Raw genomic sequence first — 25,745 nt, 5'->3', positions numbered from 1 at the left:
GAGGCGGCACAAACATTTCACCCCGCGCCCTGCAATAACGTGGCTCAAGATTGGTCACCCACACTCCTACCCAGTACCAACAAACCAATGGGACTTGAGGTCAAGCCTCAAATGTGCAGGGTGGCGCGCTATATCTTTTGCTTACTCTTTGATGAGGTCCGAACGTGGCCAATATTTGATGCTCATCCTCGATTGCCCTCGAGAAGGTGGTCAGGAAGAGACAGTGAGGTCACTGGATGAGCAATCCAGAGGTCAACGCCAGCGCTCTGAGGACGTGGGACCAAACCCCACTATCAAAACTCAATGAATAAAATCCAAAATTCGAAGCTAGTCTCAGAAACGTTGCCCAGAAAACGACCATTGCTTTTCCTAAAAAACCCATCAGGTTCCCTAATGAAGGAAATCTGCCGCCCTTACCCGGTCTGGCCTACATGTGACTCTAGGCTCCCACGGCAACGTGGTTGGCTCTGAAACAACCGAGCAACTCCCTCAGTTCGAGGGCGGTGTCTGATGCTCCAAGCTCCCACTCCACCAAACACTTGGCTACATGTCACCCAGAAACCTACCGGAATCTTCCGTCAAGTAGGCGAAGTGAACCAGCTCGCCAAATGTCACCTTCTCCTGGTAACCGGGGACGGTGATATAGCTGAGGCCCCTCAGCTCACGGCTCTCCACCTGTAAGTTTAAGACCAGGCACAGGGTGAGCAGGAAAGAGGTAATGAAGGGCGGAGTGGGTGATTAAAACCTTCCACTGAGTAAGAGAGGACCGCACAACTTCGGCTTGATACAAGAGCAGGAAGAGGCCATTCGGCCCCTCAGGCCTGCTCCACGCTCCAACTGGATTTACAACTCAACTCCAGTCAGCTGAGTTGCGAATCCTTTCCCTAATGTAACTGAAATGCATTGATGCCGAGCCTCGAAATCTCCAGCCATTCCTGCCAGGGCCTTGCCCCAGGTTCTCCTCCACCCTTTGCATGAGGAACTGCTTCCTGCTCGAATTTTCGCATGCTGTCACTTGCCTCCCACCGAACAACACCCAGTTCCCTCCCACTCAAAACGACAGAAGCCATCGTCTCTTGGGCCGCCACAAACTCTGTTCCCTGAGCGACCGTTCCTCTCCCTGGCAACAGAGGCTGAACCCAGATGGCTGGCCACCTCGGGGGGGGGGGGGGGGGGGGGAGCGCCCCAACAGGCTCAAGACCGACTACATCCATCTTCGTAACATCGCCCCTGCCTCAGCCCAACCGCCCTCACCCATGCCTTCGCTACCTCTGGACTCAACTATTCCAGAGCTGGTCTCCGCGCCCTACCCTCCCTGAAGCCGAGACTGGCCAAATCTCTGCTGCCACGTGTCCAAACGCACGTCAAGTCACATTGCCCTCCATGAGGTACATTGCCTGTCCACCCCCCGCCCCCCAAACGAAAACCCCACCTTCCCCCCTCGGCCTCCCCAGTCTCTGTGATCGCCCCCGACCCTCCCAGATATCTGCCATCTGTTGCCCTCTGGTTTTAATCGCTTCTCCATTGGCGGCCACGCCTTCAGCTGCCGAGAACTGACGCTGTGGGATTCCCTCTCTCCACCTCTCAAGTCGGTCACAGGGCTTCGCCCAGAAACGCCCCGCCCGTGGGACGTTGTAGGGCGGGCGGGCCTGCTGTTTTCTTGTTGCCGTCGCCATCGTTCAAAACCGACCCGACCGCATTTGTACCTCGATGTCAGAAATGGCGGAACCCAGGGCACACGACCAGTTCACCAGCCTCCGGCTGCGATACACCAGGCCGGCTTGATGCAGCCGCACAAACGCCTCGGTCACAGCCTCCGTGTAGCCCTGCAAAGTGGGGGGGGGGGGGGTTAGAGAAGAAGCAGCATTGAGACTCCAGCCCCTCGCTCCTACGACCACGCGTCAAGGGAAAGGCGCCGAGTTGACGTGAAGCCTCCTCGCCTAGGATCGCTCGCATTAAAGCTTCACGCCAAGCCTATGGCCGAGGGGGACAGCGGCAAATTGGCGTACACAGGGAGACTCCAAACGGAGACCAACATCTGGCTGAGACCCTGCCGCAGTACTGGCGAGGGGGCCGGAGGCAGCACCCAGTGAGGGTCAGTGCGTGCGCCCGGGCCTTTGCCATGCAGTCTACCAGCGCCCCCTGCTGCTGATCCGCTGTGTTTCAGCCGGGTTAACTCCACCCACCCTCCTCCTCCTCCCCACCCTTCTCTGTGCACGGCCAGACCCCAGCTCTTCACATCTCAAGGCTGAGCAGCAGGAATACCTGGGCACACACTCGTGTCGTGTCAGAGAGCAAGTGTGGGTGAGTTCAGGTTTGAGATGAGTAAGCTTCGCAATGGGCGTCTCGCTGATCAAGGACGTAACCAAGCTCAGAAAAGTCAAATAGTGAGAATCACTGAACGATACCGATGGAGGTGGGGCACTCGGGCCGTTGTCCCTGTGCTGGCTCTTTGCAAGAGCTATCCAATGAGTCCCATTTCCCCCACTGCCCACTCCCCCTACCCCAAACACCTGCAAATCTTCGAAACCGCACCCCCCCCCCCAAGGCTGTGCAGGCCAAGTCACTGAATAGATTTGAGGAAACAGATGGATTTTCAGATTGTAAAGATGTAAAGACAATAATCCTGGCTACTCCACATCAGCTGGGGTCCCACATTCTGGGCACCATTGGGGTAAATCCACCCTCTCCCAGGGTTTGGGGGAAATCTTTCCCGGAGTGCGGTGCCCAGGACCATCACGACGTTCCAGCTGTGTCCTAACCCAGTGTTTTAAAAAGGGTTTTGCCGACAGGAGGTGTGGTAGCAACAGGTCCTCGGACGGGGGTCGGTCAGAAAGGAGGGCGTGGCGGATGGGAAGTGTGTCGCTGGGGTTTGAAACAGGTGTCTGCGCAGGATCTGATCACCCGAGCCTTTCGTCGCCGGTAAAGAGCGTGGTGCCATTTCCATGGTGACTCACTGCGTCCATGGTGAAGCAGGCCCGGTCCCAGTCCAGCGATGAGCCCAACCGTCGCAGTTGATGGTAGATCTCATCCCCCTTCCTGCCACACACAAAGCGAGACAGACAAAGACAGATTGGCATTTTTACACAACGTTTCTCATCCTCAGGACGGACCCCAGGCTCCATACAGCTATCCAAACATCAGCACTCCCTCAGAACACACCCTCTGACAGTGCGGCATTCCCTCAGTACTGACCCTCTGACAGTGCGGCGCTCCCTCAGTACTGACCCTCTGACAGTGCGGCATTCCCTCAGTACTGACCCTCTGACAGTGCGGCGCTCCCTCAGTACTGACCCTCTGACAGCGCAGCACTCCCTCAGAACACACCCTCTGACAGTGCGGCATTCCCTCAGTACTGACCCTCTGACAGCGCAGCACTCCCTCAGAACACACCCTCTGACAGTGCGGCATTCCCTCAGTACTGACCCTCTGACAGTGCAGCACTCCCTCAGTACTGACCCTCTGACAGCGCAGCACTCCCTCAGAACACACCCTCTGACAGTGCGGCATTCCCTCAGTACTGACCCTCTGACAGTGCAGCACTCCCTCAGTACTGACCCTCTGACAGGGCAGCGCTCCCTCAGAACACACCCTCTGACAGTGCGGCATTCCCTCAGTACTGACCCTCTGACAGCGCAGCACTCTCAGTACTGACCCTCTGACAGTGCGGCATTCCCTCAGTACTGACCCTCTGACAGCGCAGCACTCTCAGTACTGACCCTCTGACAGTGCAGCACTCCCTCAGTACTGACCCTCTGACAGCGCAGCACTCTCAGTACTGATCCTCTGACAGCGCAGCACTCCCTCAGAACACACCCTCTGACAGTGCGGCGCTCCCTCAGTACTGACCCTCTGACAGCGCAGCACTCTCAGTACTGACCCTCTGACAGTGGAGCACTCTCAGTACTGACCCTCTGACAGTGCAGCATTCCCTCAGTACTGACCCTCTGACAGTGCAGCATTCCCTCAGTACTGACTCTCTGACAGTGCCGCACTACCTCAGTACGGACTCTCTGACAGTGCAGCACTCCCTCAGTACTGATCCTCTGACAGTGCAGCACTCCCTCAGTACTGACCCTCTGACAGTGCGGCGCTCCCTCAGTACTGACCCTCTGACAGTGCGGCATTCCCTCAGTACTGACCCTCTGACAGTGCGGCGCTCCCTCAGTACTGACCCTCTGACAGTGCAGCACTCCCTCAGAACACACCCTCTGACAGTGCGGCATTCCCTCAGTACTGACCCTCTGACAGTGCGGCGCTCCCTCAGTACTGACCCTCTGACAGCGCAGCACTCCCTCAGTACTGACCCTCTGACAGCGCAGCACTCCCTCAGTACAGACCCTCTGACAGCGCAGCACTCCCTCAGAACACACCCTCTGACAGTGCGGCATTCCCTCAGTACTGACCCTCTGACAGTGCAGCACTCCCTCAGTACTGACCCTCTGACAGCGCAGCACTCCCTCAGAACACACCCTCTGACAGTGCGGCATTCCCTCAGTACTGACCCTCTGACAGTGCAGCACTCCCTCAGTACTGACCCTCTGACAGGGCAGCGCTCCCTCAGAACACACCCTCTGACAGTGCGGCATTCCCTCAGTACTGACCCTCTGACAGCGCAGCACTCTCAGTACTGACCCTCTGACAGTGCGGCATTCCCTCAGTACTGACCCTCTGACAGCGCAGCACTCTCAGTACTGACCCTCTGACAGTGCAGCACTCCCTCAGTACTGACCCTCTGACAGCGCAGCACTCTCAGTACTGATCCTCTGACAGCGCAGCACTCCCTCAGAACACACCCTCTGACAGTGCGGCGCTCCCTCAGTACTGACCCTCTGACAGCGCAGCACTCTCAGTACTGACCCTCTGACAGTGGAGCACTCTCAGTACTGACCCTCTGACAGTGCAGCATTCCCTCAGTACTGACCCTCTGACAGTGCAGCATTCCCTCAGTACTGACTCTCTGACAGTGCCGCACTACCTCAGTACGGACTCTCTGACAGTGCAGCACTCCCTCAGTACTGACCCTCTGACAGTGTAGCACTCCCTCAGTACTGACCCTCTGACAGTGCCGCACTCACTCAGTACTGACCCTCTGACAGTGCAGCACTCCCTCAGTACTGACCCACTGACAGTGCAGTACTTCCTCAGTACTGACCGTCTGAAAGTGCAGCACTCCCTCAGTACTGACCCTCTGACAGTGCAGCACTCCCTCAGTACTGACCCTCTGACAGTGCAGCACTCCCTCAGTGCTGCAGTCTGTGTAGTTTGATGCGCTGAAGGAACATGAAGCCCTGCCCTCCAACTCAGTAGTGTGCGCGCTGCCCACTCACACCCGAGCCAGGCTGCGACAGTTAGCGAGATTGCTGAGACCAGTACTTACATTTCCTTCCAACGCCACACCTCCCTCAAGAACTCTGCTCGAGGCAGGTCCTGTCGTCTGAGTCCTCGCTCCCTCAGCAGCTGTTTCTCCACAACCACCTTCCAACAGGAGGGGAGAGAGAGAGAGAAAACAGGCTGAGCGTGATTCCTGGCTACAACCTACACTCCGAGCAATCCGCGTCACGGCGAGAGATTCTGCTACCATCGTTTCCATTGTCCCACCACTGGTGACCACGCTGCCTGGGTCACAAGATCCTCTCAGCCCCTCTAAACCTCTCCCCACCCCCTCTCTCAGTCCTTAAAACTCCCCCCTCATCGACCAGGCTCTCAGCTGCCGGCTATATTATCTCCAGCAGGACAGGCCAGCGCAGCACAGAGGGAGTGCCGCACTGTCGCCCGAGGTGTCTGTCAGAGGTGACATTAAACGGAGAGCCTCCTGGGGTGGATGTAAAAGATCCCACGGCCACCATTTCGAAGAAGGGCAGGGGCCAATATTTGCCCCTCAATAAACGTGGTAAAAAAATGATTATCTGGTTATTATCGCACTGCTATTGGTGGGATCTTGCTGTGCACAAATTGTCTGTCCCGTTTCCTACGTTACAATGACGACACTCCAAAAAGCACTTCGTTGGCTGTCGTAAAAAGAGCTATAGAAATTGCCATGAATCTGCCTGGAGACAGCACAGACAGTATTCAAAGGGCCCCCGGTTGGTATGTGTCTCCCTGCCACAAGTTTAGAACGGCAGTTTAGATAATCAGGTATGATTAGCAAATGGAGGACAAACAGATTGTAGCGATTAGAAAAGTTCCTGAGATATACACATGTTAATGTATAGTTAAAGACGTTGATCGGGGCAGACAACCTACGCAGAATATATAATCAAAGAACAACAAAGGTGTAATTGCCCCGACCCTGAGATGCCAGGAGAGGTAGTTATCATCTAGCAGTCTCAGAACGTGGACAGGCCAGTTTCCAGCCACCAAGCCTGAAGCAAAAAAAGCATCTAAGTCTTAGGGCCAAGGCAATGCAGAAAACCTTCGTAACAGCAGTTTTAAAATATCTTCGCTGGACCAGGAAAAAGATGGTTCCCAGATTTGAGCATCATCTCTGTATTGTGTGGTAACTATAGATGGTTATTCATTTTGGGTGTTGTTTGGGGAAGTTTTAGAGTTCAGGTATCGTAGATATATTTTTTAACAAGGGATGTGTTCTATATAAACTTATTAATTAATAAATTTATATAGAACATACCCCCTTGTTAAAAAATATATCTACGATACCTGAACTCTAAAACTTCCCCAAACTGTGTGTGTTTAGTAATTCATACATCTCAAATAGTGGGACGATATTTGCGACCTTCTAATCTTTCAAGGAATCTTTCAACACTCTGGGTTGGACATTCTGAATTCTCCCTCTGTGTACACGAACAGGCGGCGGCGGCATGTGGTGACTAGGGGCTTTTCACAGTAACTTCATTGCAGTGTTAATGTAAGCCTACTTGAAGGAGGGAGGGAGTGACAAACTGGGAACTACAGACCTGTTAACCTTACATCAGTGGGAGGGAAAATGTTAGAATCTATTGTACAGGATGTGACAAATGGGCACCTGGATAACAATAGTCGACATAGATTTATGAATGGGAAATCATTTTGACACAAACTTGTTTTGGAGTATTTTGAGGGTGTTACTCAAGAAATTGATAAACTGGAGTCAGTGGACATAGTATTTTTGGACTTTCAAAAGGCTTTTGATAAAGTTTCCCCACAATTCCCGGATCGGTCGAAGTTATTCATGAGGGACCCGCCTTCTCAAGCTTGCCCCTCGCCCGAGGTGTGGTGATCCTCAGGTTAAATCTCCACCAGTCAGCTCTCCCCGTCAAAGGGGAAAGCAGCCTATGGTCACCTGGGACTCTGGCGACTTTACTTTTACTTATTACACTGACATAGATTGAGGTTGGGCTAAGCGGGCAGAAAACAGAGAGTAGGAATAAACAGGTAATTCACTCGTTGGCACGTTGTGGCTAGCACGGTAGCACAAGGATCAGTACTCGGGGCCTCAGCTATTCACAATGTTTTGGATGTGGGGACCAAATGTGATATTTCTAAATTCGCAGATGGCACAATGCTGGGCGGGAATGTGTGTTGTGAGGAAGATGCAAAACGGCTACAGGAGGATTTGGACAGACTCTGAGTGGGCAGATGGAACAAAAGGTGGTTTGACCCAGTTACAGAAGTCCTGAATGAGGGGCCATAAAAGGAGGGCTCCTTCAGTGCTGTCTTGGCTGCACTGAGTGCGTCTGAGTGCGTGAGAGTGTGTCTGAGTGCGTCTGGAGTTTGGTGAAAAGGGGAATTTGGTGAAAGAGGGAGGACCCGAGGGGGACACCTCTCCTCGAGCACCGGCTTGAGTTTGGAAAACAATCCAGTAGTGACGTCACAGAGCTAACCTCCAACATCAGGCAATTAGTAAACGTGATAATGGCCCCATCCGAGGAGGGAACGCCAGAAGCTGTTTAAAAATAAATTTAGAGTACTCAATTCATTTTTTTCCAATTAAGGGGCAATTTAGCGTGGCCAATCCACCTAGCCTGCACATCCCTGGGGGCGAAACCTACGCAAACACGGGGAGAATGTGCCAACTCTACACGGACAGCGACCCAGAGCCGGGATCGAACCCGGGACCTCGGCACCATGAGGCCACAGGGCTAACCCACTGCGTCACCGTGCTGCCGTTTGGAAGTACCTCAGAGAGGTACTGGAGCAGTTTGGGCTTGGAGTGGTGTTTACATCTGGGTGAAACATCTGTAGATCGCTCCCGTGACGAGCGTGTGGACTAACACCACCAGCTCAAAATACTTCCAGCTGCACAGAGGCACCAGGCAGGGATTCCCACTCTTGCTCTTAGTTATGTTCTAAATGTGAGGTCCTCCACTTTAGGAGGAACATATGTGGAGCATTTCTTAAATGGTAAGAAATTAGCAAGTGTAGATGTTGTCATCTGAGAGTACCTTTAAGAAATGGGTGTTTATAATTGGGTGTGTATATAAATATATGTAGTGAGAGTACCTTTAAGAAATGGGTGTTTATTACTGCAGTGATATCAGAGTGTGGGTGGAGCTGGGCTGTCTGTCAGCTTTTTACTTTCGTTTTAGGCTGTTTGCTGCAGGGTGTGTTTTAGTTTCATTTTGAGAGCTGGATCGCTGCAGTCACAGCCAGAAGGTGTATGAATCTCTCTCTGTGATCTAAAGACTGTAAATAGATCCTGGTGATTTAAAACCAATAACAGTTGTGACTTTAACCTGATGTGCTTCTTGTAAAAGGTGTTTTAAGTCTTATGGATGTTAAAAGTAAAGCTTAAAGGATTACTTAGTGTTGTATTTGGGGGGGTTGTATTTGAATTGATGGTTGCGAAGATGTTCACTGTATGTTTTAAAAAGGTTAACTTGAGTTCATAGAATAAACATTGTTTTGCTTTAAAAAAATACGTTTTCGATTTCTGCTGTACCACACCTGTAGAGTGGGCCGTGTGCTCCCCATACCACAATCTATTAAAAGTTGTGGGTCAGGTGAACTCCATGATACTCTTTGGGGTTCTCTAAGCCCTGGCCCATAACAATGTATAAAGGGACTTAGATGTTCTTGTTCATGAGTCACTGAAGGCTAGAATGTAAGTGCAGCAAGCAAGACAGGCTCATGGAATGTTAGCCTTTGGATTTGTTTGTTGTCACGTGTCCCGAGGTACAGTGAAAAATATTGTTCTGCATACAGTCCAGACAGATCATTCCATACATGAAAAAACATAGGACAAATATAAATACACAATGGAAATACATAGACATCGGGTGAAGCATACAGAGTGTAGTACTACTCAGTATAAATGATGCATAGAGAGATCAGTTCAGTCCATAAAAGGGTCATTCAGGAGTCTGGTAACAGCGGGGAAGATAATGATTTTGAACCTGTTAGTGCGTGTTCTCAGACTTTTGCATCTCCTACCCTATGGAAGAGGTTGGAAGAGAGAATAACCCAGGTGGGGTCTTAGATTATGCTGCCTGCTTTTCCAAGGCAGCAGGGGGTGTAGTCAGAGTCAACGGATGGGAGGCGAGTTTGAGTGATGCACTGGGCGGTGTTTCCTATGGTCTTGGGCTGAGCAGTTGCCATGCCAAGCTATTATGCAGTAGAATCGGATGCTTTCTCTGGTGCATCTGTACAAATTGCTAAGAGTTAATGTGGACATGCTGAATTTCCTTATTTACTGAGAAAGTATAGGCGCTGAGTTGCTTTTTTGGTCACAGCGTCAATGTGGATGGGGCAGGAGAGATTGTTGGTGATGTGGACACCCCTAGGAATTTGAAGCTGTCAATCAGCTCGGCCCCGTTGATGCTGACAGGGGTGTGCACAGTACGTTGCTTCCTGAAGTCAGTGACCAGCTCTTTAGTTTTGCTGGCATTGAGGGAGAGATTGTTGTCGCTACACCACTCCACTAGGTTCTCTAGCTCCCTCCTGTATTCTGACTCATCGTTGTTCGAGATCCGACCCACTACGGTCGTGTAATCAGCAAACTTGTAAATGGAGTTGGAGCCACATTTTGCCACGCAGTGTGTGTATAGGGAGTATAGAGGGAGCTAAGTGCGCAGCCTTGCGGGGCAACGCTATTGAGGACTACCGTGAAAGAGGTGTTGTTTTTCCTCACTGATTGTAAAGGGGGGGGGGCAGGGATTGTTAAAGGGGGGGGGGGGGCAAAAAAAAAGGTCAGGGAAAGGTTAGAGAGTGGAGGAGATCAAATGACAAAGATGTTATGGAGCCCAGGCAATGAGAGCTCTGATAGCAGTATTCAAGACACAGTCTGGTCAGTGCAGGTGTTAATAGCAGATTAAAGGAGTGCTCTGTCTCAAGGCAAAGTAGCAGAATGTGTTAGTATCAGAATAAGGTCCTCGTTGTCTGATTTATTGCTGGAAAAGTGTTGTAGGATTAAATGTCAGTTACTGCGACAGAGCTACAGGAGACACACAGCAGGGGTGCCCCCGATTACAATATGTCAAACAGTGTGGGTCTAAAGCAAACCAGGGCAATCGTCAGATAACAGGACCCCATCCTCCCTTTGACAACCCATACCCAAGTCACGTATTCTGTCCTTCAACATTGGGAGCACAGCACCAACTGGGCGAGTATCCAGGGACCAATGCAAATGGCACCGAGAGGCCTAAGCAAGACTCACCTGCGTAGCGATTCCTGCATGGTCACAGCCTGGAAGCCAAAGAACCTTCCAGCCCTGCATCCTCTTCCTGAAAGAAAAGGTCAGGCACTTTCAGCTCCATGCTCAGCTTAACATTGCCTTCAATGTGCATTCACAGGTATCAGCACTGTACCCCAGTGTTATACAGTGACAGGCCGGTACCCACCAGCACTGTACCCCAGTGTTATACAGTGACAGACCTGTACCCACCGCACTGTATCCCAGTGTGATACAGTGACAGACTTGTACCCACCGCACTGTATCCCAGTGTTATACAGTGACAGACCTGTACCCACCAGCACTGTATCCCAGTGTTATACAGTGACAGACCTGTACCCACCAGCACTGTATCCCAGTGTTACACAGTGACAGACCTGCACTGTATCCCAGTGTTATACAATGACAGACCTGTACCCACCAGCACTGTATCCCAGTGTTATACAGTGACAGATCTGTACCCATCAGCACTGTACCCCAGTGTTACACAGTGACAGACCTGTACCTACCACACTGTACCCCAGTGTTACACAGTGACAGACCTGTACCCACCGCAATGTATCCCAGTGTTATACAATGACAGACCTGTACCCACCAGCACTGTATCCCAGTGTTATACAGTGACAGATCTGTACCCATCAGCACTGTACCCCAGTGTTACACAGTGACAGACCTGTACCTACCACACTGTACCCCAGTGTTACAGTGACAGACCTGTACCCACCGCACTTTACCCCAGTGTTATACAGTGACAGACCTGTACCCACCAGCACTGTATCCCAGTGTTATACAGTGACAGACCTGTACCCACCAGCACTGTATCCCAGTGTTACACAGTGACAGACCTGCACTGTATCCCAGTGTTATACAATGACAGACCTGTACCCACCAGAACTGTGTCCCAGTGTTACACAGTGCAGACCTGTGCCCACCAGCACTGTATCCCAGTGTTATACAGTGCAGACCTGTGCCCACCGCACTGTATCCCAGTGTTATACAGTGACAGATCTGTACCCATCAGCACTGTACCCCAGTGTTACACAGTGACAGACCTGTACCCACCACACTGTACCCCAGTGTTATACAGTGACAGACCTGTACCCATCAGCACTGTATCCCAGTGTTATACAGTGACAGACCTGCACCCACCACACTGTACCCCAGTGTTATACAGTGACAGACCTGTACCCATCAGCACTGTATCCCAGTGTTACACAGTGACAGACCTGTACCCACCACACTGTATCCCAGTGTTATACAGTGACAGACCTGTACCCATCAGCACTGTATCCCAGTGTTACACAGTGACAGACCTGTACCCACCACACTGTATCCCAGTGTTATACAGTGACAGACCTGTACCCATCAGCACTGTATCCCAGTGTTACACAGTGACAGACCTGTACCCACCGCACTGTATCCCAGTGTCATAGTGACTGACCTGTACCCACCACACTGTATCCCAGTGTTACACAGTGACAGACCTGTGCCCACCAGCACTGTACCCCATTGTTATACAGTGACAGACCTGTGCCCACCAGCACTGTACCCCATTGTTATACAGTGACAGACCTGTGCCCACCAGCACTGTACCCCAGTGTTATACAGTGACAGACCTGTACCCACCAGCACTGTGTCCCAGTGTTACAGTGACAGACCTGTACCCACCAGCACTGTATCATAGAACATAGAAAATACAGCACAGAACAGGCCCTTCGGCCCACGATGTTTTGCCAAACCTTTGTCCTAGATTATCATTGAATTTACAGTGCAGAAGGAGGCCATTCGGCCCTTTGAGTCTGCACCGGCTCTTGGAAAGAGTACCCCACCATAACTCAACACCTTCACCCAACACCAAGGGCAATTTGGACATTAAGGGCAATTTATCATTGGCCAATTCACCTAACCCGCACATCTTTGGATTGTGGGAGGAAACCGGAGCACCCGGAGGAAACCCACGCAGACACGGGGAGGACGTCCAGACTCCGCACAGACAGTGACCCAAGCCGGAATCGAACCTGGGACCCTGGAGCTGTGAAGCATTTGTGCTATCCACAATGCTCGTGCTGCCCTTGAGAACAAATAAATCTACACTATATCATTTAACCGTAATCCATGTACCTATCCAATAGCTGCTTGAAGGTCCCTAATCTTTCCGACTAAATTACTTCCACAGGCAGTGCATTCCATGCCCCCACTACTCTCTGGGTAAAGAACCTACCTCTGATATCCCTCCTATATCTTCCACCTTTCACCTTAAATTTATGCCCCCTTGTAATGGTTTGTTCCACCCGGGGAAAAAGTCTCTGACTGTCTACTCTATCTATTCCCCTGATCATCTTATAAACCTCTATCAAGTCGCCCCTCATCCTTCTCCGTTCTAATGAGAAAAGGCCTAGCACCCTCAACCTTTCCTCGTAAGACCTACTCTCCATTCCAGGCAACATCCTGGTAAATCTTCTTTGCACCTTTTCCAAAGCTTCCACATCCTTCCTAAAATGAGGCGACCAGAACTGTACACAGTACTCCAAATGTGGCCTGACCAAAGTTTTGTACAGCTGCATCATCACCTCACGGCTCTTAAATTCAATCCCGCTGTTAATGAACGCGAGCACACCATAGGCCTTCTTCACAGCTCTATCCACTTGAGTGGCAACTTTCAAAGATGTATGAACATAGACCCCAAGATCTCTCTGCTCCTCCACATTGCCAAGAACTCTACCGTTAACCCTGTATTCCGCATTCATATTTGTCCTTCCAAAATGGACAACCTCACACTTTTCAGGGTTAAACTCCATCTGCCACTTCTCAGCCCAGCTCTGCATCCTATCTATGTCTCTTTGCAGCCGACAACAGCCCTCCTTACTATCCACAACTCCACCAATCTTCGTATCGTCTGCAAATTTACTGACCCACCCTTCAACTCCCTCATCCAAGTCATTAATGAAAATCACAAACAGCAGAGGACCCAGAACTGATCCCTGCGGTACGCCACTGGTAACTGGGATCCAGGCTGAATATTTGCCATCCACCACCACTCTCTGACTTCTATCGGTTAGCCAGTTCGTTATCCAACTGGCCAAATTTCCCACTATCCCATACCTCCTTACTTTCTGCATAAGCCTACCATGGGGAACTTTATCAAATGCCTTACTAAAATCCATGTACACTACATCCACTGCTTTACCTTCATCCACATGCTTGGTCACCTCCTCAAAGAATTCAATAAGATTTGTAAGGCAAGACCTACCCCTCACAAATCCGTGCTGACTATCCCTAATCAAGCAGTGTCTTTCCAGATGCTCAGAAATCCTATCCTTCAGTACCCTTTCCATTACTTTGCCTACCACCGAAGTAAGACTAACTGGCCTGTAATTCCCAGGGTTATCCCTAGTCCCTTTTTTGAACAGGGGCACGACATTCGCCACTCTCCAATCCCCTGGTACCACCCCTGTTGAGTGAGGACGAAAAGATCATTGCCAACGGCTCTGCAATTTCATCTCTTGCTTCCCATAGAATCCTTGGATTTATCCCGTCAGGCCCGGGGGACTTGTCTATCCTCAAGTTTTTCAAAATGCCCAACACATCTTCCTTCCTAACAAGTATTTCCTCGAGCTTACCAATCTGTTTCACACTGTCCTCTCCAACAATATCGCCCCTCTCATTTGTAAATACAGAAGAAAAGTACTCGTTCAAGACCTCTCCTATCTCTTCAGACTCAATACACAATCTCCCGCTACTGTCCTTGATCGGACCTACCCTCGCTCTAGTCATTCTCATATTTCTCACATATGTGTAAAAGGCCTTGGGGTTTTCCTTGATCCTACCCGCCAAAGATTGTTCATGCCCTCTCTTAGCTCTCCTAATCCCTTTCTTCAGTTCCCTCCTGGCTATCTTGTATCCCTCCAATGCCCTGTCTGAACCTTGTTTCCTCAGCCTTACATAAGTCACCTTTTTCCTCTTAACAAGACATTCAACCTCTCTTGTCAACCATGGTTCCCTCACTCGACCATCTCTTCCCTGCCTGACAGGGACATACATATCAAGGACACGTAGCACCTGTTCCTTGAACAAGTTCCACATTTCACTTGTGTCCTTCCCTGCTAGCCTATGTTCCCAACTTATGCACTTCAATTCTTGTCTGACAACATCGTATTTACCCTTCCCCCAATTGTAAACCTTGCCCTGTTACACGTACCTATCCCTCTCCATTACTAAAGTGAAAGTCACAGAATTGTGGTCACTATCTCCAAAATGCTCCCCCACTAACAAATCTATCACTTGCCCTGGCTCATTACCCAGTACTAAATCCAATATTGCCCCTCCTCTGGTCGGACAATCTACATATTGCGTTAGAAAAGCTTCCTGGACACACTGCACAAACACCACCCCATCCAAACTATTTGATCTAAAGAGTTTCCACTCAATATTTGGGAAGTTAAAGTCGCCCATGACTACTACCCTATGACTTCTGCACCTTTCCAAAATCTGTTTCCCAATCTGTTCCTCCACATCTCTGCTACTATTGGGGGGCCTATAGAGAACTCCTAACAAGGTGACTGCTCCTTTCCTATTTCTGACTTCAACCCATACTACCTCAGTAGGCTGATACTCCTCGAACTGCCTTTCTGCAGCTGTTATACTATCTCTAATTAATAATGCCACCCCCCCCCCACCTCTTTTACCACCCTCCCTAATCTTATTGAAACATCTGTAACCACGGACCTCCAACAACCATTTCTGCCCCTCTTCTATCCAAGTTTCCGTGATGGCCACCACATCGTAGTCCCAAGTACCGATCCATGCGTTAAGTTCACCCACCTTATTCCTGATGCTTCTTGCGTTGAAGTATACACACTTCAACCCCTCTCCGTGCCTGCAAGTACTCTCCTTTGTCAGTGTTCCCTTCCCCACTGCCTCATTACACGCTTTGGCGTCCTGAATATCGGCTACCTTAGTTGCTGGACTACAAATCCGGTTCCCATTCCCCTGCCAAATTAGTTTAAACCCTCCCGAAGAGTACTAGAAAACCTCCCTCCCAGGATATTGGTGCCCCTCTGGTTCAGATGCAACCCGTCCTGCTTGTACAGGTCCCACCTTCCCCAGAATGCGCTCCAATTATCCAAATACCTGAAGCCCTCCCTCCTACACCATTCCTGCAGCCACGTGTTCAGGTGGGTACAGGTCTGTCCCAGTATGTTACTGTATAACACTGGGTTACAGTGCTGGTGGGTTACACAGTGACAGACCTGTATCCACCAGCACTGTATCCCAGTGCTATACAGTGACAGACCTGTACCCACCAGCACTGTACCCCAGTGTTATACAGTGACAGATCTGTGCCCACCAGCAATGTACCCCAGTGTTATACAGTGACAGACCTGTACCCACCAGCACTGTACCCCAGTGTTATACAGTGACAGACCTGTACCCACCAGCACTGTACCCCAGTGTTATACAGTGACAGACCTGTACCCACCAGCGCTGTACCCCAGTGTTATACAGTGACAGACCTGTACCCACCAGCACTGTACCCCAGTGTTATACAGTGACAGACCTGTACCCACCAGCACTGCACCCCAGTGTTACACAGTGACAGACCTGTACCCACGGCACTGTATCCCAGTGTTATACAGTGACAGACCTGTACCCACCAGCACTGTACCCCAGTGTTACACAGTGACAGACCTGTACCCACCGAACTGTACCCCAGTGTTACACAGTGACAGACCTGTACCCACCAGCACTGCACCCCAGTGTTACACAGTGACAGACCTGTACCCACGGCACTGTATCCCAGTGTTATACAGTGACAGACCTGTACCCGCTAGCACTGTACCCCAGTGTTACACAGTGACAGACCTGTACCCACCAGCACTGTATCCCAGTGTTACACAGTGACAGACCTGTACCCACCGCACTGTATCCCAGTGTTATACAGTGACAGACCTGTACCCACCGCACTGCACCCCAGTGTTATACAGTGACAGACCTGTACCCACCAGCACTGTATCCCAGTGTTATACAGTGTCAGACCTGTACCCACCAGCACTGTACCCCAGAGTTACAGTGACAGACCTGTACCCACCAGCACTGTATCCCAGTGTTATACAGTGACAGACCTGTACCCACCAGCACTGTACCCCAGTGTTATACAGTGACAGACCTGTACCCACCAGCACTGTATCCCAGTGTTGTACAGTGACAGACCTGTACCCACCAGCACTGTACCCCAGTGTTACACAGTGACAGACCTGTACCCACCAGCACTGTATCCCAATGTTATACAGTGACAGACCTGTACCCACCAGCACTGTACCCCAGTGTTATACAGTGACAGATCTGTCCACACCAGCACTGTATCCCACTGTATAGAATTTACAGTGCAGAAGGAGGCCAATCGGCCCATCGAGTCTGCACCGGCCCTTGGAAAGAGCACCCCACTTAAGCCCATGCTGCTACCCAATCCCCCTAACCCAGTAACCCCACCTAACCTTTTTGGACACTAAGGGCAATTTATCATGGCCAATCCACTTTGGATTCTGGGAGGAAATCGGAGCACCCGGAAGAAACCCACGCACACACGTGGAGAACGTGCAGACTCCGCACAGACAGTGACCCAAGCCGGGAATCGAACCTGGGACCCTGGGGCTGTGAAGTAACTGTGCTAACCACTGTGCTACCGTGCTGCCCACCTGCTGCTATACAGTGTCTGTTCCCCATTGTACAGATTAAACAGATTAACGTCGAGGGGCGGCACGGTGGTGAAGCACTGCTGCCTCACGGCGTCGAGGACCCGGGTGCGATCTCGGCCCCATGTCACTGTCCGTGCGGAGTTTGCACATTCTCCCAGTGTCGGCGTGGGTCTCATAACCACAACCCAAAATGATGCGCACTGCAGATGAATTGGCCACGCTAAACTGCCCTTAATTGGAAAAAAGAATTGGGTATTCTTAATTTTAAAAAAAACACTTACCATCGAACCACAGCATCCTGGATTGCAACAGTCAGTGCGTGGCCCAGGTGGAGAGATCCAGTCACGTTGGGGGGAGGGATGCACAGAGAGAAGGAGGATTCCTGACGGTGAGGCAAGTGTTCCTGGGTAGAATGTTGCAGTCAAGATGGTTACACCCAGGCCCAGTTTCTTTCTGCACCTTGTGATTCTCACTGGGACCGTCGCCAATTATCTATCCTCCCTCCCACCCCACCTCTCGGCAGTCCCTAAATCACACACACACCCCTGTGGTAAAATGGACAGCGGACAAATTTTAGGCCCAATATAAAATTGGACACTCCAAATTAAGAATTTGAGATTTTAAATTGAACAACAGTCTGCTCCAGGCAGGCCTGCTGGGAATTCAAACTTGGCCAAGATCGAATCAACTGAACATAGACAGATTGTCAGGGTATGTCTGGACCTGCACTTTCAACAGATAATCGGTCCTATTCAAATGGATCGGTTCTTGTGGACTGCCCTAATAAATCTAGACTTTCTGGCACCCAGTTTACCATATATGGAGTAAAATTACGTGCAAACAATGCACCTAGAGATTAACCCCAGGGGGTGGGCTCCTGGTATCCTGCAGAGTTGCAATCAGCTGCTCCATTCAGTGATACGACCACCCCGCCCCGAGACCTCACTGACTGAGAGTCAGAGAACTTCCTGGAAAGGAACAAAGAGGAGCATGAAGATCAACCATCAGGACCCAAGAGCGGTTTGAAAAGCCAGAGCGGAGCGGACACGAGCCGACGGCTGGCGGTAAAGCAGGTAAAGACTCGGGCAAGGCCAAGACCCAAGTGGTTTCCCGCTCGCAGCGAGCCGGGTTGCAGTTCCCGGTCGGGAGGATCCATCGCCACCTGAAGTCCCGGACCACCAGCCATGGCAGCCGTCTACAGCACGGCCATTCTGGATTACCTGACAGCCGAGGTACTGGCGTTGGCAGGAAACGCCTCCAAACACTTGAAGGTGAAGCGCACCCCCCCCCCCCTGCCACTTGCAGCTCGCCATTCGAGGAGATGAAGAATTGGATTCCTTAATCAAAGCTACCATTGCTGGTGGTGGTGTCATTCCTTATGTTCACAAATCCCTCATTGGCAAAAAGGGCCAACAAAAGGCCGTTTGAGGATGGAAGCTCCTGACTTTCTTCCTTAGGTTTGTGATCTCAGGACTCCATATCCAATTAATCAGCTGCAGAATAGTTTGGAGGATGGGGCTGGAAAGACACTGGACTTCTGAAATGTGGTTGCATAGAAAAACACTTTTTTATCTCGATAGTATTTTGAGGGGGGGGGGGGGGCGGGGGGAGTTTAAAAGTAAATTCAATTATCTCACTTCCATGTGCACTGGTCTGGGACCATACCTTCTATGGTGGAACTGTATTTGAGTGACCTGGAGACATTTCCTGGTTGCAATGTTTTAAATGCAGAACAAACTCATTGCTTGTATAACTTTTATTTTTGGAGTGGATTTAAATCATGTCTTGGTGGATGAAGTTTTCAATAAAATGTCTATTAAAATCTCAAGAAAAATAACTTTTTAAAAACCCATCAGGACCCACCCCAGCAATGACTCAGCACAGAGGTAGCAGAGACCAGAGGGAGAAGGAAGCAGTGAGACAACGTTGTATTTGTCCTTCGTTCATCGCGCAAAGAAAGGTGTCTCGGTAAAACGTATGAGGAATAAACTGGTCGAAGCGTCTGAGGTTTTACAGACAACACCCCTCTCCGTTGAACCCCTCCCCCTGCTGTCCCGACTCTCCCCCTCCCCCTGCCGACCCTCCCTGCAATTCTACCATATCACAGATGGGCACTCATCTTCTCCATGATTTCTCACCACCTTGTTTGGAACAAGGACCACCCACCCCCCCCCACAAATCCCGCCCTCAGATCTGTCCTATGCTCAGATGATACTCACATGATATTCGGGTTTGAAGAAGCCTTGCCGTTCCCACCAGGAATACCAGGCAGCCTCCACGTACTGCGGACTGTATGAGGCTGGCAAGGGCACAGAGGTATCTGCGACAGATGTGTGAAGTTAGGAAACATTGATCAATGCCAGCATTCCAGATGCTGGCGATAGCCTCCGAAAACACCCAAAAACCCACCCCTCCTGCCGAAAGCCGAGTCTCAAAAAACCTTTATGGATGAGTAAAGCCATTCAGCCCATCTTCGTTCATCATTCCAGAGGACAGCAAGCAGATTGATTGAGGGGTCGAACTACAAAGAATGCCATATCCATGAATAAATGAAGATCATAAACGGTTTCGATCAAACCTTACCTTTTGCTCATTTAAGAATCAACTTTGCTCGACCAAAAACACAGTTGCTACAGGTGACATGATTTGCAAGCTGGCTAGAGTTCTAGAAACTTTCAGCAGTAATCACAGGACAAAGCCTTACAGAATCTCAAACCTATCGTTTTGTGGACCAATTACGGGGGTAGCAGATGATTTATCACCTCGGCCTGGACTTAAAACAAAGAGAGCCAAAGGAAACTTGTCAGACCGGAGGAGGTGCTAATTGCCACCCTCCATCTCCCAAGGTGAGCAATGGATTGTGACCAAAAACATAGAAACTGATTGTTACCCTGAATCACCAACGGACAGCACTATAGGACCTCAGCTCCTCCAACCGTTCGCAAGTTTTAATGTTATATCCCTGGACACCCGGGGCAATCTGATATTAACCTCCAGCCTGACAACACCAAAGCTGGACTCCAGGCTGCCTTGGGTCTAAACCTCTTCAAAGCGTAGTTGTCTGGAAGATTCCTGCCATCGCCTGTACAGCAGACCAAGTCTCTGGTTACCAAACCCATCTTGTTGCATCATCAACAGCTTGAAAGGAAATCTGCAACTCCTGCTTTCAGCTCACCAAGCCCACCAGAACCTTAACCTCAACATGAAGGAACATTCACTGGATTCACATGAATTATCACATTTTTTCCGACCTTTTTTTGTATTCTTCCTTTCCATTTCCTTCTTGTGTGCAGGATTGTAGTTGTAATGGTCATTCCCCTGGGCTTGAATGTATGAATAAACTATACTTCTGATTTAACCCTGAAGAGGGTTTGCGGTGAATCATTTTAAAATTGACCTCAAACAGTGGGGTCGGGAAACATGCCAGGGCCTATCTCAAATATCAAACCACCTCGGCTTACAAAGGGCGAGAAAATTGAAAGAGTCCAGTTTGTTCCTCTCCCCCGTCTGTAACGAGAGTGATTATATAATTTCCACATGCATGACATCCTCACAGGATAAACTTGAGCGGTGATTGCAGTACACAGGGTTCTGAAGGAACTGGGCAATACAGCACACGACAAACTGCGTCGCCTGATCCAGACCAAAGTTCCAGTTTTCGTGCCTACCTTTTTTCTCTCCAGGTGGTGTAGGCACAGAGTAAGCGGTCACCTTGGGCTCCAACCAAGTCTGCTCTCCCCGGTCCTGTGAGCATTGGAAACACAGTTATTCTACTCTGTGTAAGGCTACATTTGCACTGGGAACTGACCATAGACAAGGTACAACCATGAACAGAGTTCCCATTGTCCAAACACCTTCCCCATCACTTCCGTTGTAATTCCTGGATATTACCGGTGCATCTGTGTAACTCCAGCAGATGGGTGATAAGGTCCCCCCACCCTCACCATCTACAAAATCCAGACTCCACAGGCAGCTCCCCCCCACATCATCCACTCCCAAACCAATGTCCCCATACGCTCCTTCCTAAGTTCCACCTGTCCTACCTCCCAAACCGTTATAAGTAGCCTCACACCACACAGACTAACCCGAAACGAAAAAGAAAATGCTGGAAAATCTCAGCCAGTCTGGCAGCATCTGTGGGTAGAGAAAAGAGCGAACGTTTCGAGTCCGATGACTCTTTGTCAAACTCATCGGACTCGAAACGTTAGCTCTTTTCTCTCCCCAGATGCTGCCAGACTTGCTGAGATTTTCCTGCATTTTCTCTTTCATTTCAGATTCCAGCATCCGCAGTAATTTTTTTAATTTTTTTTTTTTTTTTAAAACAGAGGCTAACCCGTTGGTCTGAAAGCAAATCCTCTTCCAGCCTCTCACACCCACCCCGCTCATCGCCACCTATACCTGACCCATCCAAATTAATAACCCTGCCCAGCCCCCATGCACACCACCTGTGCTCACACTCCTCCTCTTCTGCCCCTCCCCCATTTACAAACCCGTCACCCTCCTCAAAACGGACACTTCTCTCCCTCTCCCCGCGCATGCACCCCTGCTCCCTCCCCTTCCACCCACACAACCTGTCCCCTACACACACCCTGCTCCCTGCCCTCTCCCCTTCCACTCACACACAACCCCTCCCCTACATACAGCCTGCCCTCTCCACTTCCACTCAAACCAACCCCTCCCCTACACACACCCTGTCCTCTCCCCTTCCACTCACACACAACCCTCCCCTACACACACCCTGCCCTCTCCCCTTCCACTCACACACAACCCCTCCCCTACACACACCGTCCTCTCCCCTTCCATTCACACACAACCCCTCCCCTACACACACCCTGCTCTCTCCCCTTCCACTCACACAACCCCTCCCCACACCCTGCCCTCTCCCCTTCCACACGCACACAACCCCTCCCCTACACACACCCTGCCCCCCCCCTTCCATTCACACACAACCCCTCCCCTACACCCTGCCCTCTCCCCTTCCAGCCACACAACCCCTCCCCTACACACACCCTGCCCTTTTCCCTTCCATTCACACACAGCCCCTCCCCTACACACACACCCTGCCCTCTCCCCTTCCACTCACACACAACCCTCCCCTACACACACCCTGCCCTCTCCCCTTCCACTCACACACAACCCCTCCCCTACACACACCCTGCCCTCTCCCCTTCCACTCACACCCAACCCCTCCCCTACACACACCCTGCCCTCTCCCCTTCCACTCACACACAACCCCTCCCCTACACACACCCTGCCCTCTCCCCTTCCACTCACACCCAACCCCTCCCCTACACACACCCTGCCCTCTCCCCTTCCACTCACACACAACCCTCCCCTACACACACCCTGCCCTCTCCCCTTCCACTCACACCCAACCCCTCCCCTACACACACCCTGCCCTCTCCCCTTCCACTCACACCCAACCCCTCCCCTACACACACCCTGCCCTCTCCCCTTCCAGCCACACAACCCCTCTACAAACACCCTGCCCTCTCCCCTTCCAGCCACACAACCCCTCCCCTACACACACCCTGCCCTCTCCCCTTCCACTCACACCCAACCCCTCCCCTACACACACCCTGCCCTCTCCCCTTCCACTCACACACAACCCCTCCCCTACACACACCCTGCCCTCTCCCCTTCCACTCACACCCAACCCTCTCCCCTTCCACTCACACCCAACCCCTCCCCTACACACACCCTGCCCTCTCCCCTTCCACTCACACCCAACCCCTCCCCTACACACACCCTGCCCTCTCCCCTTCCACTCACACCCAACCCCTCCCCTACACACACCCTGCCCTCTCCCCTTCCACTCACACCCAACCCCTCCCCTACACACACCCTGCCCTCTCCCCTTCCACTCACACCCAACCCCTCCCCTACACACACCCTGCCCTCTCCCCTTCCACTCACACCCAACCCCTCCCCTACACACACCCTGCCCTCTCCCCTTCCACTCACACCCAACCCCTCCCCTACACACACCCTGCCCTCTCCCCTTCCACTCACACACAACCCCTCCCCTACACACACCCTGCCCTCTCCCCTTCCACTCACACCCAACCCCTCCCCTACACACACCCTGCCCTCTCCCCTTCCACACGCACACAACCCCTCCCCTACACACACCCTGCCCTCTCCCCTTCCACACGCACACAACCCCTCCCCTACACACACCCTGCCCTCTCCCCTTCCACACGCACACAACCCCTCCCCTACACACACTCTGCCCTCTCCCCTTCCACACGCACACAACCCCTCCCCTACACACACCCTGCCCTCTCCCCTTCCACACACCCTGCCCACTCCTCCTCCTCTCACCTCCTCCCTCACACTCCGTGCCTCAATCTCCTCCACCCTCCTCCGCTGCCGCCTCTCCTTCTCGGCTCGGTCCCGGACAGGACTCCGGGCCCCGCTGCTGAGCAGGGCCCGGGCCGAGTCCCCTGGGTGGAGCCGAGCCGGAGGCCGAAGCTCCCGCCTTAAGAACAGGAACAACATGAGAAAGCGACTCAAACTGCGGCCATGGGCGCGGCCATCTTCCTGACCTCTGGCCAACGGAGGCGGAACTGCGTAGAAACTCAAGGGGAGCTCCTTCCGCTTCCGGTATCCAAACTGAAATCAGAGGATTCATCCCCAATCACAAAGAGGAATTATTCTCAGCACAAAGAGAAACCATCCCCCTCACAAAGAGAAATCATCCCCCTCACAAAGGGAAATCATCCCCATCATAAAGAGAAATCAACCCCAGCACAAAGAGAAATCACCCCATCACAAAGTGAAGTCATCCCCAGTCACAAAGTGAAATTATCCCCAATCACAAAGGGAAATCATCCCCAGTCACAAAGAGAAATCACCGCATCACAAAGAGAAATCACCCCATCACAAAGTGAAGTCATCCCAAGTCACAAAGTGAAATTATCCCCAATCACAAAGGGAAATCATCCCCAGTCACAAAGTGAAATCATCCCATCACAAAGAGAAATTATCCCCATCACAAAGGGAAATCATCCCCACTCAAAGTGAAATCATCCCCATCACAAAGAGAAATCATCCCCAGTCACAAAGTGAAATTATCCCATCACAAAGAGAAATTAACCCCAGCGCAAAGATAAATCATCCCCATCACAAAGATAAATTATCCCTATCACAAAGTGAAATCATCCCCAGTCACAAAGAGAAATCATCCCATCACAAAGAGAAATCATCCCATCACAAAGAGAAATCATCCCCAATCACAAAGAGAAATTATACCCAATCACGAGAGAAACCATGCCCAATCACAAAGAGCAATCACCCCAATCACAGAGAAACCACCCCAATTAAAAAGAGAAATCATCCTAATCACAAAGAGAAATCATTCCCAATTGTAGAGAGAAATCATCCCCAATTAAAAAGAGAAATCATCCCAATTAGAAAGAGAAATCATACCCACACACAAAGAGAAATCATCCCCAATCGCAGAGGAATCATCCGAAACAGAGAGAGAAATCATCCCCAATCGCAGAGAGAAATCATCTCCAATCACAAAGAGAAAACATCTCGAAATACAGAGAGAAATTATCACATATTCCTCTCTATGAATCCACTCATGTCCCACTCACCCATTCCACTGTCCCTTATATCCCACTCTCCCATTCAACCTGACTCATATCCCACTCACCCAATCTACTGCCACTCATTTCCCAGTCTCCCATTCTACTTTTAAAAAAAAAATTAGAGTACCCAATTCATTTTTTTTTCCAGTTATGGGCAATTTAGCGTGGCCAATCCACCTAGCCTACACATGTTTGGGTTGTGGGGGTGAAACCCACGCAAACACGGGGAGAATGTGCAAACCCCACCTGGACAGTGACCCAGAGCCGGGATCGAACCTGGGACCTCGGCGCCGTGAGGCAGCAGGGCTAACCCACTGCGCCACCGCACTGTCAAGACTCCCATTCTACAATGACTCATATCCCACTCTGCCATTCCACTGCCACTCCTATCCCACTCTCCCAATCTACTGCCACTCATATCCCACTCTCCCATTCTACTGCCATCATACCCCACTCTCACAATGTACTGTGACTCATACCCACTCTCCCCTTCAACTAATATACATACCCCACTCTCCCAATCTACTGTTGCTCATATCCAGCTCTCCTATTCCACTGCCACTCATATCCCACTCTCCCAAGATCCTGCCACTGATTAGCAACTTTGCCCTACGGTCAATTAGCAATGTACCACCCTAACATTCCACTACCACTCATATCCCACTCTCCCATTCTACTGCCACTCATAACCCCCTCACTCATTCTACTGCCACTCATATCCCACTCTCCCATTCTACTGCCACTCATATCCCCCTCTCTCACTCTACTGGCATTCATATCCCACTCCCCCATTCTACTGCCACTCATATCCCACTCTCTCACTCTACTGGCATTCATATCCCT

The 25,745-nt window shown here is 51.0% G+C and overlaps 1 protein-coding gene and 1 pseudogene across 1 annotated transcript in view; one reads left to right on the top strand and one right to left on the bottom strand.

Annotated features, from left to right (window-relative positions):
* Nucleotides 1-23,879, bottom strand: part of vars2 (valyl-tRNA synthetase 2, mitochondrial) — a 68,679-nt gene extending 44,800 nt beyond the window's left edge. Inside the window, exons 1-9 of the mRNA XM_072473260.1 lie at nucleotides 23,629-23,879; nucleotides 20,973-21,048; nucleotides 19,524-19,624; nucleotides 17,586-17,707; nucleotides 10,595-10,661; nucleotides 5,381-5,478; nucleotides 2,958-3,039; nucleotides 1,707-1,826; nucleotides 567-675 (exon numbers count right to left, since the gene is read on the bottom strand). Coding sequence (XP_072329361.1) covers nucleotides 567-675; nucleotides 1,707-1,826; nucleotides 2,958-3,039; nucleotides 5,381-5,478; nucleotides 10,595-10,661; nucleotides 17,586-17,707; nucleotides 19,524-19,624; nucleotides 20,973-21,048; nucleotides 23,629-23,805 — 952 coding nt within the window. The 5' untranslated portion in view covers nucleotides 23,806-23,879. The remainder of the gene's footprint in view (nucleotides 1-566; nucleotides 676-1,706; nucleotides 1,827-2,957; nucleotides 3,040-5,380; nucleotides 5,479-10,594; nucleotides 10,662-17,585; nucleotides 17,708-19,523; nucleotides 19,625-20,972; nucleotides 21,049-23,628) is intronic.
* Nucleotides 18,124-18,732, top strand: LOC140389455 (histone H2A.Z pseudogene; annotated as a pseudogene).
* Nucleotides 23,880-25,745: the final 1,866 nt, after the last annotated feature.

Source organism: Scyliorhinus torazame, chromosome 14, assembly GCF_047496885.1.
Source record: "Scyliorhinus torazame isolate Kashiwa2021f chromosome 14, sScyTor2.1, whole genome shotgun sequence".
NCBI lineage: Eukaryota > Metazoa > Chordata > Chondrichthyes > Carcharhiniformes > Scyliorhinidae > Scyliorhinus > Scyliorhinus torazame.
Note: the sequence above shows the minus strand (reverse complement) of the source record. Positions and strands in the feature narration are given on the sequence as shown.